Below are 11,877 nucleotides of genomic sequence, written 5' to 3' on the forward strand. Positions count from 1 at the left end.
GAAGCGCAAAGAAATCACCTTGAGGCTTGGTCAGATTCAGGTTTCCCATCTTGCTGGTTCGGGCAAATCTGCTGCGAATCGCGTCTCTGAAGGACCGAAACAAAAGAGACTCCTCCCCATCAAGCAATGTACGAGCTTCATCTAAACAGATCAAGGCATTTGGAACATTCTTGCCTGTGGCTGCTGTAACTGTTGGGTTGTGGTTGTTTTTTTTAAGATGTTCCTGCCATGATTCCAGCCTTTTCTCAGACACTTCAACATTGGCACACAGTAGCTCAGCGAGTTTTGCACGACGTTTCTGGTTAGACTCATCTAACTGCATATCTATGTCTCTGTAGCTTTTGAAGAAGGTGAAAACTCTTTTTGAGAAATCTTCTTGGTAGTCACGATATGCTTTCATTGTTTGTAGACAATAAAAACCACCTGGTGATACTCCAACACGCCTGCAGAGTTCTACATCACACATGGCTACCATTAGGTAACTCTCCCAGAAAGAGGCTTGAACAGTCCTGATCTCCTTGTGTGGTAGTATGTCTGCAATAGCTGACCTCTCTGGGTATGGCAGCTTTCCTTTTTCTGCGAAATTTGAGTACACCACATATACGCCGTAGCCATGGGCCATTTGGGATATGATGAAACTCTTCCCAATACCAGAAGGCCCCACTACCGATGTATATGGTGCCAAATATTTTCCATTAGGATAAGCCTTGTAGTACTGGACAATTTTGCGGTATATCCCCTCACTGGCTAGTCGTCCATCTGGAGTTGGCCTTTCTTCTCTGTGGAATGCTGATGCAACAACGTCTGACATTTCTTCCACAGGTTTGACAGCTATCGGGAGCAGGTAACAAAAAAGCTGCTCATACTCATCTGTATGTTCTGCAGTCACAAAGCAGTTGATTTTCATGGCTTCAAGCCAGCAGAAAATCAAATCATCACAAGATGCATCTGTCATCTCTAATGAGCTACTCAAATCAAGTAGTGACCACTGAATAGATTTCTCCTTCCCAGAAAGCCCGATGACCGTTTTGATTCGTGAAAGGTCAGTCATAGCAGTAAAGACTAGAAAGCTCTTGAGGTTATCCTTTGTAGTTTCTGCATGTAACTGAAATTTGCGTCTCAGGTACACCTTGGAGGCTGGAGGCAAGTCAAGGTGTTCAAAAAATTTGTCAGGCTCGTCTTCATATTCTCTCCAGCGTCCCTTCTCGCTGGAGCTATTATCACCTAGGGATTTCTCAGTCACAATAGAGACGGGCTGTGAGGATTCAATGAATGGTTGCGACGACTGAGGTACAGGTGATTGTAAGCCTGATGACCTGGGCTCATCTATTTCCACCAGATCCAGATTAGCAAGTCGACCAAGCACCGATAAGGTAGTCAGGGTATAGGGTCGGTCCATACCTTGGTAGGGGCGCTTGTAGCATTGACTAGGGCTCGATAGCTCACTATTGCTCCTCTTCATCTTGCTGTGTAGAGATCAGAGAACCCGCAATGAGGAATTCTATAGGTTAAGGAAATGGCGTGGAAGTGCAGAGAGAGGAAGATATAAAAGTAAAGGGAGAAGAAAAGGAAGGAGAAAAAGAAGAAGAAAGGGAAGAAGAAAGGGAAGAAGCTTTTGAAAAAGACAAAGAGCCAGTAATAATACGATCATTACCCTCCAGGCATCTATACAATGATTCACTCACTAGTAGATACTACCGCGCTGGGCGTTACAAGTGGAAATGCGGCCGTAAACGACCTCAAAAGTGGTCATTTTTTGGCGTCATTTTCACAGGTCCTCATATTCTATAAATATGTAAAGCGAGGACCTGTGAATTCCCCCTTCCGGTTAGCTTTGCCGCTTCAGGTATGGCGTCCCGATACACCCATCCTTAATTACCACCGCCTGTCCCAGAGAATATAAAAACCGACCTCTCGCTGTTCTAACACTCCATCCTTCCAACTTCTTCAATTTTTCTTCTTCCCCCCTCTTTATTCTACACCCGCCCGATCGCTTGCACGCGCTCTCTAACCCCGTAAACTGCGGCTGAGCACCACTGTCTCCACCTTCATTAACGTCCCTCTCTCGACCGCTGAGGTGACACTGAAACATGGCGGTCCTCTCTTCGATGAGCAGACTGGCAGTCTTTTGACGCAGTTGATACAGTCTCCTGGCCTTGATTAACCTTTACTGAATTACGGTCTTTCAGAATCTGAAATTTGTCCTGTTATGCCTTGGTACCTTCGTTCCTACGTCTATAGAAAATTAACGACAGTGCGGTCTGCCGACTATCGACAGATGCCAGCTGTTGTTTTCCAACTGTCAGAAATCTGCCTCGTCTCGCCCCCACATTGCCTCCCGTTACGTGCAAGACTAAGCCACTCAATGACCACTGTTGCTGTTCAGATATCCAAAGGCAAAAATTCCTCGTCGATCGTCGGCGACCGACGTTCCGTGAAAGCCCAGATTCCAAGCTCTGGACTTCTGCCTAGAAACATAGCGCTCAGCTGCGCGTTATCACTCTTCTTTCATTATCTCTGAGTTGACCGGATGTCTCGGCGTTATGCATCCCGCCAGAATGGCTAATGAACGCATTAAATTCTCTCGAAATATTCTCAGAGGGGCGCGAGGAAGACATCAGCAGCGTCTGCCAAGGCTATAGCATTGTTTGGGGGAGTGCGCAATCTTCAGAATGGTCCTGGCAATGATTGAATTATGTTGGCCTAATCAGAATACGAATGGCAGGGTATTATGATGGTTGCTGAGGCGCCTGTGAACGCGTCTGGTCTTCTCGGGAAGGATCATTGGGTTTCCGTCACTTCTGGATGGTTGGCTGGATATTCTATCCACTGCAGCTGAAGATTGTAGTGGCTTTACATGTATGGCATTAGCATGTCTGTTCTGTCGCCAGATTATAATTTCTCGTTGTTTCCCACATTAATCAATAAGCATCTCAAGCACATCACGTTTTACACTCTGTCCAGAATTATTTCTGTCAATATGAACCATCCTCTTCCACCCAAACCCCCTGTTACCAAGCATTTCATTCTGCAAGTTTTACACCTGCAAAGTTCATAGGAGCCCTGCGCAGCATCCCACAGGATCAAGCAAAGATCAATCAACTTATTGAGGAGGACAATATGAACAACTGCGAGAGAAGCCTCATCTCCAAATGCCCGAAATCGGGAGCCTTTAGTTTAATGCTTATGTCACCATTATTTTTTTCTAATAAGGTCTAGACATCTCAAATATGGTTCACGGACTGAGACGCAGTAGTTGTGAAATTGTCGGCGTTGATGAACTCAATGACTTTGATGACCTGCCGCACCCGGATACATTGTTCTCCCAGCTGTGGCAAGATGATACCCCCTGGGAGAGCTGCGAAACATTAGGAGAAAACCTATCCTCAGATGCAATGAAACCTTTCATGCCTGATTTAGCTATGCAAGATGGGCTGCGCGAGTTTCCTCAGAAATATGCCCTGGAAGCTGAAGTATACGCACGGGACAGCTGCCAAGCAGATGGCATAGATGAAACATCTTCATCGCTTGATACACTAGAAGGAGTCCTCTCTGTCAGGTGGCCTTTCAGTTTGTGTAGCTATTTATCTTTCTTTTTTCCTATGCTGGTTGAATTGCTTTTCTTGGGGTGTCGAATCGGTTGATTTGTCGAAGCCGCCGCCTATCACAACATCTCAGTACGATCACTATGAGTCCCGTTGCGAAATTTGCCGACAGTGTTTCCTAGGAAGCACCCTGGGGATTTAGACCAAGCCATTTGAAATACAAGTTAGCAATGGCGGAGAAAATATGCCATATGCATGGGAAATTGATGACCTGGTTGAAGCCGGTTTTTGGAAAACAAATGAGTAAACATTCTGCCGGTGCGTCCATGGCCATCACAAATCCAAGCGGGCTGGTATCCCGAGTATTGGGAGTTCTCAAAGGCATTATTTGTCTGGAAATGGTGAAATAACTGGACATACTATCTGGTAAAGATCCTTCAGCCATAGTAGTAGTACTAATTAACCGCTAAGCCAAGGATTTCCGGGCTCTATCTTCCTTCAGCCATATGATGCCGAACATCTCATTCATTCTTGACTGAAACACTATGGTGAGCTCAGTTCAAGCACAAAAATTAGGATCTCCAACTGTGTTTTATCAGATTACTTTAGAATCAATCCAAATAGAAGCTGGGTTTTCTGGGTATTATTTTAAATACCCACCCAGCCACAATATGCCCAAGAGAACCTCCTCAGGATCAGCATACTGTACATAGGGACGTGTTGGTAGCGGTGCCAGCGGCCTCCTTAGTCGAACTCAAAACCGATTCCTTCCACAGAGCACGCAAAGATCGTCAAAAGTTGCGATATCTGCCATCTCAAAAAGATAGCAGGTCTCGTGGTCGAGGCTTGCCCTTATGGCTACCGGTGCTATGGATGAACTTATGTAAGAGATATCACATAATTATACCATATCGCCCCAAATGGCGTGATGGTTCGCATGTACTCTGTGGTTAGTTATAGCTAAAATACCCTTGCTTTTTCTCAGCTCTCTTAACTCGAATCCCGTAAAAAAATCACACCATCTATTACCGTATTGATTTTATATTGTGCACAGGCCGCTGTCATAATTCAACATGCTTTATTGCTCACCAATTTCTTCTATTTGCATACTGTTGTATACCAAGTTGTCAATTGTTCATTACAGAAAGGCTTCTATGCTCCCACAACGTTTACCATGTCGCTATCAAACGAGCAGCTTCGCGCCCTAACCATCGTTGAGCGTTGCGCCTCGTCGCTATCCATTCTAGGCGTAGCGACAATTATCGGCACGTTCAGCTTCTCGCGGCACTTCCGCAACCCTATCCAACGGATCATCTTCATCAATGCGTTCTACAACTTGTTCGACTTCATCGCTACGATGATATCTCTTGACGGGCCTGATTCGGGAAATGGCTCAGCATTATGCCAGTTCCAGGCTTTCTCTCTCCAAATGTGCGTCCAGAGGCTGGCAACCCTACTCCATCTAACGCAATGTTGACAAGGAGTATTGCAGGTTTCCGCTGGCAGATGTATTCTGGACACTTGCCACAGCTTGGAACGTCTTCCTTGTTGTCTTCTATCAATATGATGCTGCAGCTTTGCGTATGCTTGAGAAGAAGTACATTGGTGCCATTACTACCCTTGTATTTATCCCTGCCGTGACTTTCCTCTTCATCCACACCCCAGAGAGAGGGCCCATGTATAGCAGTGTGACAGTGAGTGCCCTCCCCCGAAACTGAGGCTAGCACGACCGATAGGGTGACTGACCTATAATCATTTCCAGGTTTGGTGCTCGATCTCTCCCGATTGGGTGCTCTTCCGCATACTCTTTTACTATGGACCAATATGGTACCTATATTTTCTAACCTTATTCTTTCATTTTTCGTTTACTAATTATCTCTAGGCTTACTATTTTCGCTATAATGATACTCTACACTCTCATTGGCCTCGAGATTATCAAGCTGAAAGGCAAATTCAAATTGATCAGCAATGACCGTATTCCCCTGGGCTCGACATATAATAACTCTTTTGATAAGCCCAACAGCAACGTTGCTACTAAGACTGTTAAAGTAAATGCCAAGTCAGAACCACAGGATACAGAACAATTCTCTATCAATAATACTCCTGCTTTTCAGTCACATCCGTCGAACAGCATCACCCTGAAGCTTCCCAAGCAATCGCCTATATCATTCAGACACTACATACTCATGCCACTAATATTCTTCATCGTACTGCTAGCAACATGGATACCGCTAACAGTCAACCGTGTTTACGCCTTTGTTGATCCTGGCTATCTATCATATCCGCTTCTTGTTGCTGTGGGCGCGATGGGCTCACTGCGTGGTTTCTGGAATGGAATCCTTTTCGTCACCATGGGTATGAAAGGGTGGAAGAAGCAGAAAAGGCTGGAGAGGGGAACTTTTACTATCGGTATGTGAGATTATCCAACTCGATCTACAGCCCATTGACTGTTTAGCATGTCCTAGTCTAGTTAAATTGCCAGATAAATAAAGCCAACAATGAAACGTGCACCTCTACTTAGCGAATTTTCTGCAAATACATAGCAGCCTCGCCCACTGCTGCAAAAAGTTAGCCCAGCCAGGTCCAAGGGATTCCTCCGGCCAGTACAGAACCATCAAACTCTGCCACCCCGGAATCAGCGCTGCTGGCAAAAGAGCAGTCCGAGACCCCAGAAAAAATCACCGAATGTTCCTGTTTTGGCGTGTCCGGCGACTACCAACAATAGTACAATCCGAATCATCCCTGCTGAGTTGGCAAACCACCAACTCGTATCTTGTCGTAGTCGGGGGAGTGATTCAGAAACACCCGCTTCCACCACAAACGTCGACCATGCAATAATATCCCCATTGTCCATCTTTCGAGGGCCTCGATAAAAACAGTCCTCAGGTTGCTTCGATTTCTCACTGGCAATTACTGGGTGGGTGGTGCTGCTTCCGAACTAGAACGCTGTCGCACTGATGCCCATACTCCTGGGTTGCCATTCAGTTTCACCCGTAAAGCGTCTCACGGTTATGTTATGTGCCCCCCTGAGAAGATGACCTTGATGGCACGAATGGTTGTTTCCACATGCGTAAAACGATATTCAATCGCATGCTCACCTAAAAGCTTTGACACAGCATACTTTGAAATACTGGGTACAATAACATATTGGTTGCCATAATCGTAAGAGATAGGCCATTTCTCTTGTACACTCAAAGATACTTTTGATCAGCTAAACTGTGCTGTCAGCATCTTGGACGCCGGCGGCTTGCTGCACACTCGAGCCGGGAGCGAGATCCACGCTGGTAGGTGCAGGGTTTCTCTGGAGCCTCACGTCTGCTGGCGCAGGACATGGATGAGAGAGAAGCTGATTCCATCTCTGCTCAAAGTGAGCGAGGGGAATTCCCGTGCGTCCAGACCTAGAGTACACCTATTGGTCATCCGGGCTAAACGTGAATTCCTGGTGCTCCCAAAACCGATATACCCGGTCTTTGCATGTGTCCCATAAAGCTTTGCAGAAGGCATTGTAAGTCATGTTCTCTTCGTCGTCCTCCTCTTCGCTGTTTTCTTCACCGCTCTCTTCTACACCCAGCGGGCCCGTTGGACTGGACAGAGCCTTAACTAACGTGCTTGCAAACACCGAACCACAAGCGTGTCCAATGCTTTCGGAACTGGGCCACGTATCAGGCATGCTCCTAGCCTTGACATCTTTGTCCACTACCAGCGCCGTGTTGAAATCTGGGCTTACTGCCCAATCTCCCGAAACCGTCTCTGGGAGCTTCCGGCTATGGCAACCTCGAAGAGTTCTCCGGGGCTCAGTCAATCATGCAGTTCAATTTACAGTATCTACACTCTGTACATAACTCCCCCAATCCAAAGCTTTCTCCCCTCTCCTCCTCCTCCAAGTCCCTGTCGAAACAAACAGCTCCCCCGATCCCTTGAGCAGCCATCCCCACTTCCTCACAAACGTCTCCGTCACCTCCCAATTCCCTGGATCCCACGGTGGTCCCCACACCAGCAATGTCGCATTTGTATTCCTCGTATCCCAAAATGCCATAAGATCATGGCACAGTTCATCATCATCAAATTCACTATTAGCAGCGCAGGCAAGAATCAAAGTATCACGCATCCGCGGAAACGGAAAGAAATCCAGCCATGGATGATGCGGGATAGTCCGCTGAATAGTCGTCGGTCGTAAACTCGACGGAATACTCTCTTCCCCAGTCCCGTTCCCAGTCACAGGCTGAAGAAGATTAAAGATCGAAACAGAATCATCACTCTTCATCCAATCAGAATTCATGCCGAGTATTTTTATATTTTCGTTAATAGCGCGGTGCACGTTAAGCCGACTAAGGCTGATCAGATGTTCCACTTGTGGATTGCCGTGGAGGTAGCTGTGGTGCACTGTGGCTTCGAACCAGCGCTGGAAGGCTAGGGCGTTTGGTGGGGTGCGGGTGCATTTCATGATGTCTGCTTCTTCTTCTTCTTTGTGCCCGTTGAATGGAATTACTTGAGATAGGCTGGTGGGATTTTCTTCTCCCGGAGCACTGATTCCTTTTCTTCTTAAGCCTAATTCGCTGTTAGTGTCAACCAATTCATTCTAGAAGAACTAGAAAAAACTCACGATACGCCCTCTGATTCAACCGATTCTGCAACTTTCTCCTCTTTTTCTGATCTATGATTCCCCTCCAATCATCCTCGGGAACCCGCATCTGATCTCGCGGATTAACATGCCCGGACTGTACCTGCGCGTCTGTATTTCCTCTTTGAGCAATCATTGTGGTAATATAAACTGCTCAGCTGTCAGCAGGATAAAATTGCAATGAAGATGTGTGGAAAATTAGTCTGGGGTCGATTGTAGTTTATGCAACTTGCTGACTTTTGAAGCGCCATTGGTAATCGATTCCTAGAATTGGTAAGTGGGTAGGCTAAGAAATTTAGCTATTGATAAAGCACTTTTATTGGATGGTTGACTGCGCTAATGCAGGATGCTTACGCGCTAAAATAGTGTGGGTGCAGTTTATGGGTCTGCAGATAAATCGGAGATACTGTAAAATCCGCCTTGACTTACAGATTATGTATCTCCGGATTTGACTAAAAATACAAAGGTCTCTCTTATCCATTACCCTCAACTAGTTACCTTCTCTATTCTATCACTTCTGCCAAGTCCACAAAATGTCCACCAACTCAGCAGCCTGGCTCCCCTCCTCCAAAACCAACCCCTTCTCAATCCAACCCGCACCCTACACCCCCCCAGGCCCCAACGAACTCCACATCCGCAACGCCGCAGTCGCCATAAACCCCATCGACTGGCACCTCCAAACAAAAGCCAACTTCCCCCTCACCTACCCCACAATCCTCGGCCACGATGTCGCCGGCACAGTCGCCGAAGTTGGCTCTTCCGTCACGAACTTCAAACCCGGTGATCGAGTTCTCGCGCACGCAATGAGCATGGCGACGCAACGGCCGCAGGACGGCGCGTTTCAATTGTACACGACTGTGTTGGAGAATGTGGCGGCTAAGATCCCCGAGAGTCTGGCGTTTGAAGAAGCGGTGGTGTTGCCGTTGGGGGTGTCGACTGCTGCGGCGGGGTTGTTTCAGAAGGATTATTTGGCGTTGGGGTTGCCCAGTGTTGAGTCGGTTGCGACGGGGAAGACGGTGTTGGTTTGGGGTGGTGCGTCGAGTGTGGGGGTTAATGCGATTCAGCTGGCTGTTGCGGCTGGGTATGAGGTTGTTACGACGGCGTCGCCGAGGAATTTTGATCTTATGAGATCGTTAGGTGCGAGTGCGGTGTTTGATTATCGCAGTGAGACGGTTGTGGAGGATATCATTTCTGCGCTGCAGGGGAAGGAACTTGCGGGTGTATACGATACCATCCACACAGGCGGTGCGTTGCAGAATTGCCTGGCTGTGTTGGATAAACTGCAAACGCGCGTGGTCGTTGTGACGGTGTGGCCTGTATCTGAGGAGTTGGGAACAGATGTGGAAGTCAAGTCTGTTTATGCGATCAGTATCAAGGATAATGAGGTTGGCCGTGCGGTTTACAATGATTACTTGCCGCAGGCGCTGGCGGAGGGCAAGTTTGTTGCTGCTCCTGCGCCGCGGGTCGTTGGGAAGGGACTCGAGGCTATTCAGACGGGAATTGATGAATGGGGGAAGGGTGTGTCGGCGGAGAAGATAGTTGTTAGTTTGTAGGATATACGCACGGGATACTCCCTAATATGGGAAGCAAAGGAAAGCTGCAGGGGATCATATTCTCCATCTGATAAACCATCTAGGTACATCTATACAGCGTAGTCATGACCTAGTTACTCTCGAACTAGCACGCCTCTGTACCGCATTTTCCCCTCCCTCAGAGTTTCCATCGCCTCCTCGATCCCAGCAATGGTCAACGGAAAGGTCATAATGGTAGGAGCGATCTTCTTCTTGTTCGCAAAATCAAGAAGAGTCCGGATGCTATTTCGCGAAGCGACCAAAGAGCCCTGAATCCGAATCCCTTTGAAACATAGCTCCAACGTGGGTATTTTCGAAAGCTCAAACGTAGCAGTCAACGGGTAGATGACACTGGGCGTATCCATAAGGGCCAACAGACTATCGAACACTCGAGTTAGCCATATTCTTATAAATCGAGAGGACATAGAACACTAACGAAGAATAATCAACATCCCCACTCGCACACAGCAACAGATGCTTGATAGGTTTGAACCCCTCCGGCGGCCCTTCTCCCGAACGAAACACATGGTACTCCGACGCACCAAACTCCATAGCCTCCTGTCTCTTCGCCTCAGAGGTAGAAAGCACAATGACGTAATATCCCAGCGTAGCAGCAAGCTTAATGGCTATGTGACCCAGACCACCGATGCCCATGATGCCCACACGATCTGCAGGATGCATATTAAATCTGGTCAAGGTAGTCCAAACGGTAGCACCGGCACACATCAACGGAGCAGCGTGTACAGATTCGAGTCCGTCTGGGATAGGGAAGACGCAGTTGGCGTCCCAGACGGCGCCATAGCTGAAGCTGCCATTGTCGAAGTCGTTCTTGCCGTATTGTTTAACTTTACGGCAGAACTGGTCCCAGTCTTTGATTCCTGCGTTAGAATACATAATACCAGAACCAATCCAAAGGGAGAGAGTAGAAGTACCGGTAACACAATTGTCACAACTTGCGCAAACACTATGCGTAAATCCAAACCCAGCACGATCCCCAGTCTTCAGAGAAGTCACACTTGAACCAACAGCTCTCACGAAGCCAATGCCCTCATGTCCAAGGACCTGGTTGGTCTTCCGGAAGTGCTCGTCCGTTCCGCAGAGGCCAGAAGTTATGGTCTCGATGAAGACTTCATTGTGCTTGAGGGTTTGGGTGACTTTGTCGGCGACGATGTTGCCCTCAGGGGAGCCGCGGAAGACGTCGTATGTAATGCTCATATTGAAATCTTTGAGAGAGTACAATGTGTAAAGGAATGGGAAAATGTAGTCGAGGGACGACAGAATGACGCATTTATAGACCCTACTCGCGAAAGACCCGTCCTTGCGGGAAGACCGGCCGGAAATCCAATCCCAATGGCAATACTCTATCCGTCCTTTCTGTCGCCGTATACGATGGGAAGTGCTATTTTCCGTCGAAATGGACGGATGACATAAGGATGTTGACATGGCTTTCGAAGAAGCCAGGCGGGCTGGCCGATCCCTCATATTGACCAACCAACAAAAAGACCCAAAATGGAGTCTCACAGTAATAGAGTTGCTCGAGATCTGATTGTCCTTTATTTTCCTAGCTTGACATTCCTTCTTTCCGTCACCAGCTGTGACACTGGAGGTGGAGAAGGAGAAGCGACGGTCTTATCCGCGCCTTTATAGGACTGCTCTACCAGCACGTCACTAGACCAAAGCCAGGCATATGTATTTGTAAGTTGCAGAATGAAGACCGAGAAAATTCCGGTTCCTGAAATGGCTTGCCTGGGTGGAAAAATAGGATCACTTTTTTGTTACTCTATATAGTACATAAAATTAATAGGAAAACATGAAGCATAAGCCATTAACCATGCTCAAACCCCCGTGCTCCATCCCTAAAGAACAAATCCTGCATCACTTCATCCACACTGGGATACTGCTCCTCCAATAGCTCCGCATCGTTCACATTTACATCCGCCCAGGTATCCGTGAAATACGGCAGCAAATCCGTACTCACAAAGCGCTAGCCGGTGCTCCATAAAGAGGAAAAGGAGCTGGAGTAATACCTGTATCACCCGAGTCAAACGCAAGAGGCGGCGACTGTAGATCCATATCTACCATATCAACTGGTCTCTGCAAGCTTCCGGCAGATGGGACCTCATCTGCAGACCGCAATCCA

At 47.5% G+C, this 11,877-nt stretch overlaps 5 protein-coding genes across 5 annotated transcripts in view; 2 read left to right on the forward strand and 3 right to left on the reverse strand.

Annotated features, from left to right (window-relative positions):
• Positions 1 to 1,462, reverse strand: part of ASPGLDRAFT_23729 (uncharacterized protein) — a gene marked incomplete at both ends in the record, with an annotated part of 2,716 nt that extends 1,254 nt beyond the window's left edge. The window contains one exon of the mRNA XM_022543320.1: positions 19 to 1,462. Coding sequence (XP_022403239.1) covers positions 19 to 1,462 — 1,444 coding nt within the window. The remainder of the gene's footprint in view (positions 1 to 18) is intronic.
• A 3,257-nt stretch (positions 1,463 to 4,719) lies between these two features.
• On the forward strand, positions 4,720 to 5,962 carry gprI (putative cAMP receptor (Car4); the record flags this gene model as incomplete). Its single annotated transcript, XM_022543321.1, has 4 exons — positions 4,720 to 4,976; positions 5,038 to 5,239; positions 5,308 to 5,372; positions 5,428 to 5,962. 4 exons carry the CDS (start codon positions 4,720 to 4,722, stop codon positions 5,960 to 5,962), a joined length of 1,059 nt encoding a protein of 352 aa, XP_022403240.1.
• Positions 5,963 to 7,356: 1,394 nt separating this feature from the next.
• ASPGLDRAFT_64812 (bZIP transcription factor) lies at positions 7,357 to 8,236 on the reverse strand (the record flags this gene model as incomplete). Its single annotated transcript, XM_022548822.1, has 2 exons — positions 7,357 to 8,093; positions 8,149 to 8,236. The coding sequence occupies 2 exons, from the start codon at positions 8,234 to 8,236 to the stop codon at positions 7,357 to 7,359; spliced, it is 825 nt and encodes a 274-aa protein (XP_022403241.1).
• Positions 8,237 to 8,699: 463 nt separating this feature from the next.
• ASPGLDRAFT_121879 (zinc-binding alcohol dehydrogenase family protein) lies at positions 8,700 to 9,719 on the forward strand (the record flags this gene model as incomplete). Its single annotated transcript, XM_022540274.1, has 1 exon — positions 8,700 to 9,719. One exon carries the CDS (start codon positions 8,700 to 8,702, stop codon positions 9,717 to 9,719), a length of 1,020 nt encoding a protein of 339 aa, XP_022403242.1.
• Positions 9,720 to 9,832: 113 nt separating this feature from the next.
• Positions 9,833 to 10,952, reverse strand: ASPGLDRAFT_121070 (NAD(P)-dependent alcohol dehydrogenase; the record flags this gene model as incomplete). The annotated part of the gene is made up of 3 exons (XM_022540205.1): positions 9,833 to 10,115; positions 10,174 to 10,606; positions 10,670 to 10,952. 3 exons carry the CDS (start codon positions 10,950 to 10,952, stop codon positions 9,833 to 9,835), a joined length of 999 nt encoding a protein of 332 aa, XP_022403243.1.
• Positions 10,953 to 11,877: the final 925 nt, after the last annotated feature.

The sequence above is a fragment of the Aspergillus glaucus genome (genome assembly GCF_001890805.1).
Source record: "Aspergillus glaucus CBS 516.65 unplaced genomic scaffold ASPGLscaffold_5, whole genome shotgun sequence".
In the NCBI taxonomy this organism is placed as follows: Eukaryota; Fungi; Ascomycota; class Eurotiomycetes; order Eurotiales; family Aspergillaceae; genus Aspergillus; species Aspergillus glaucus.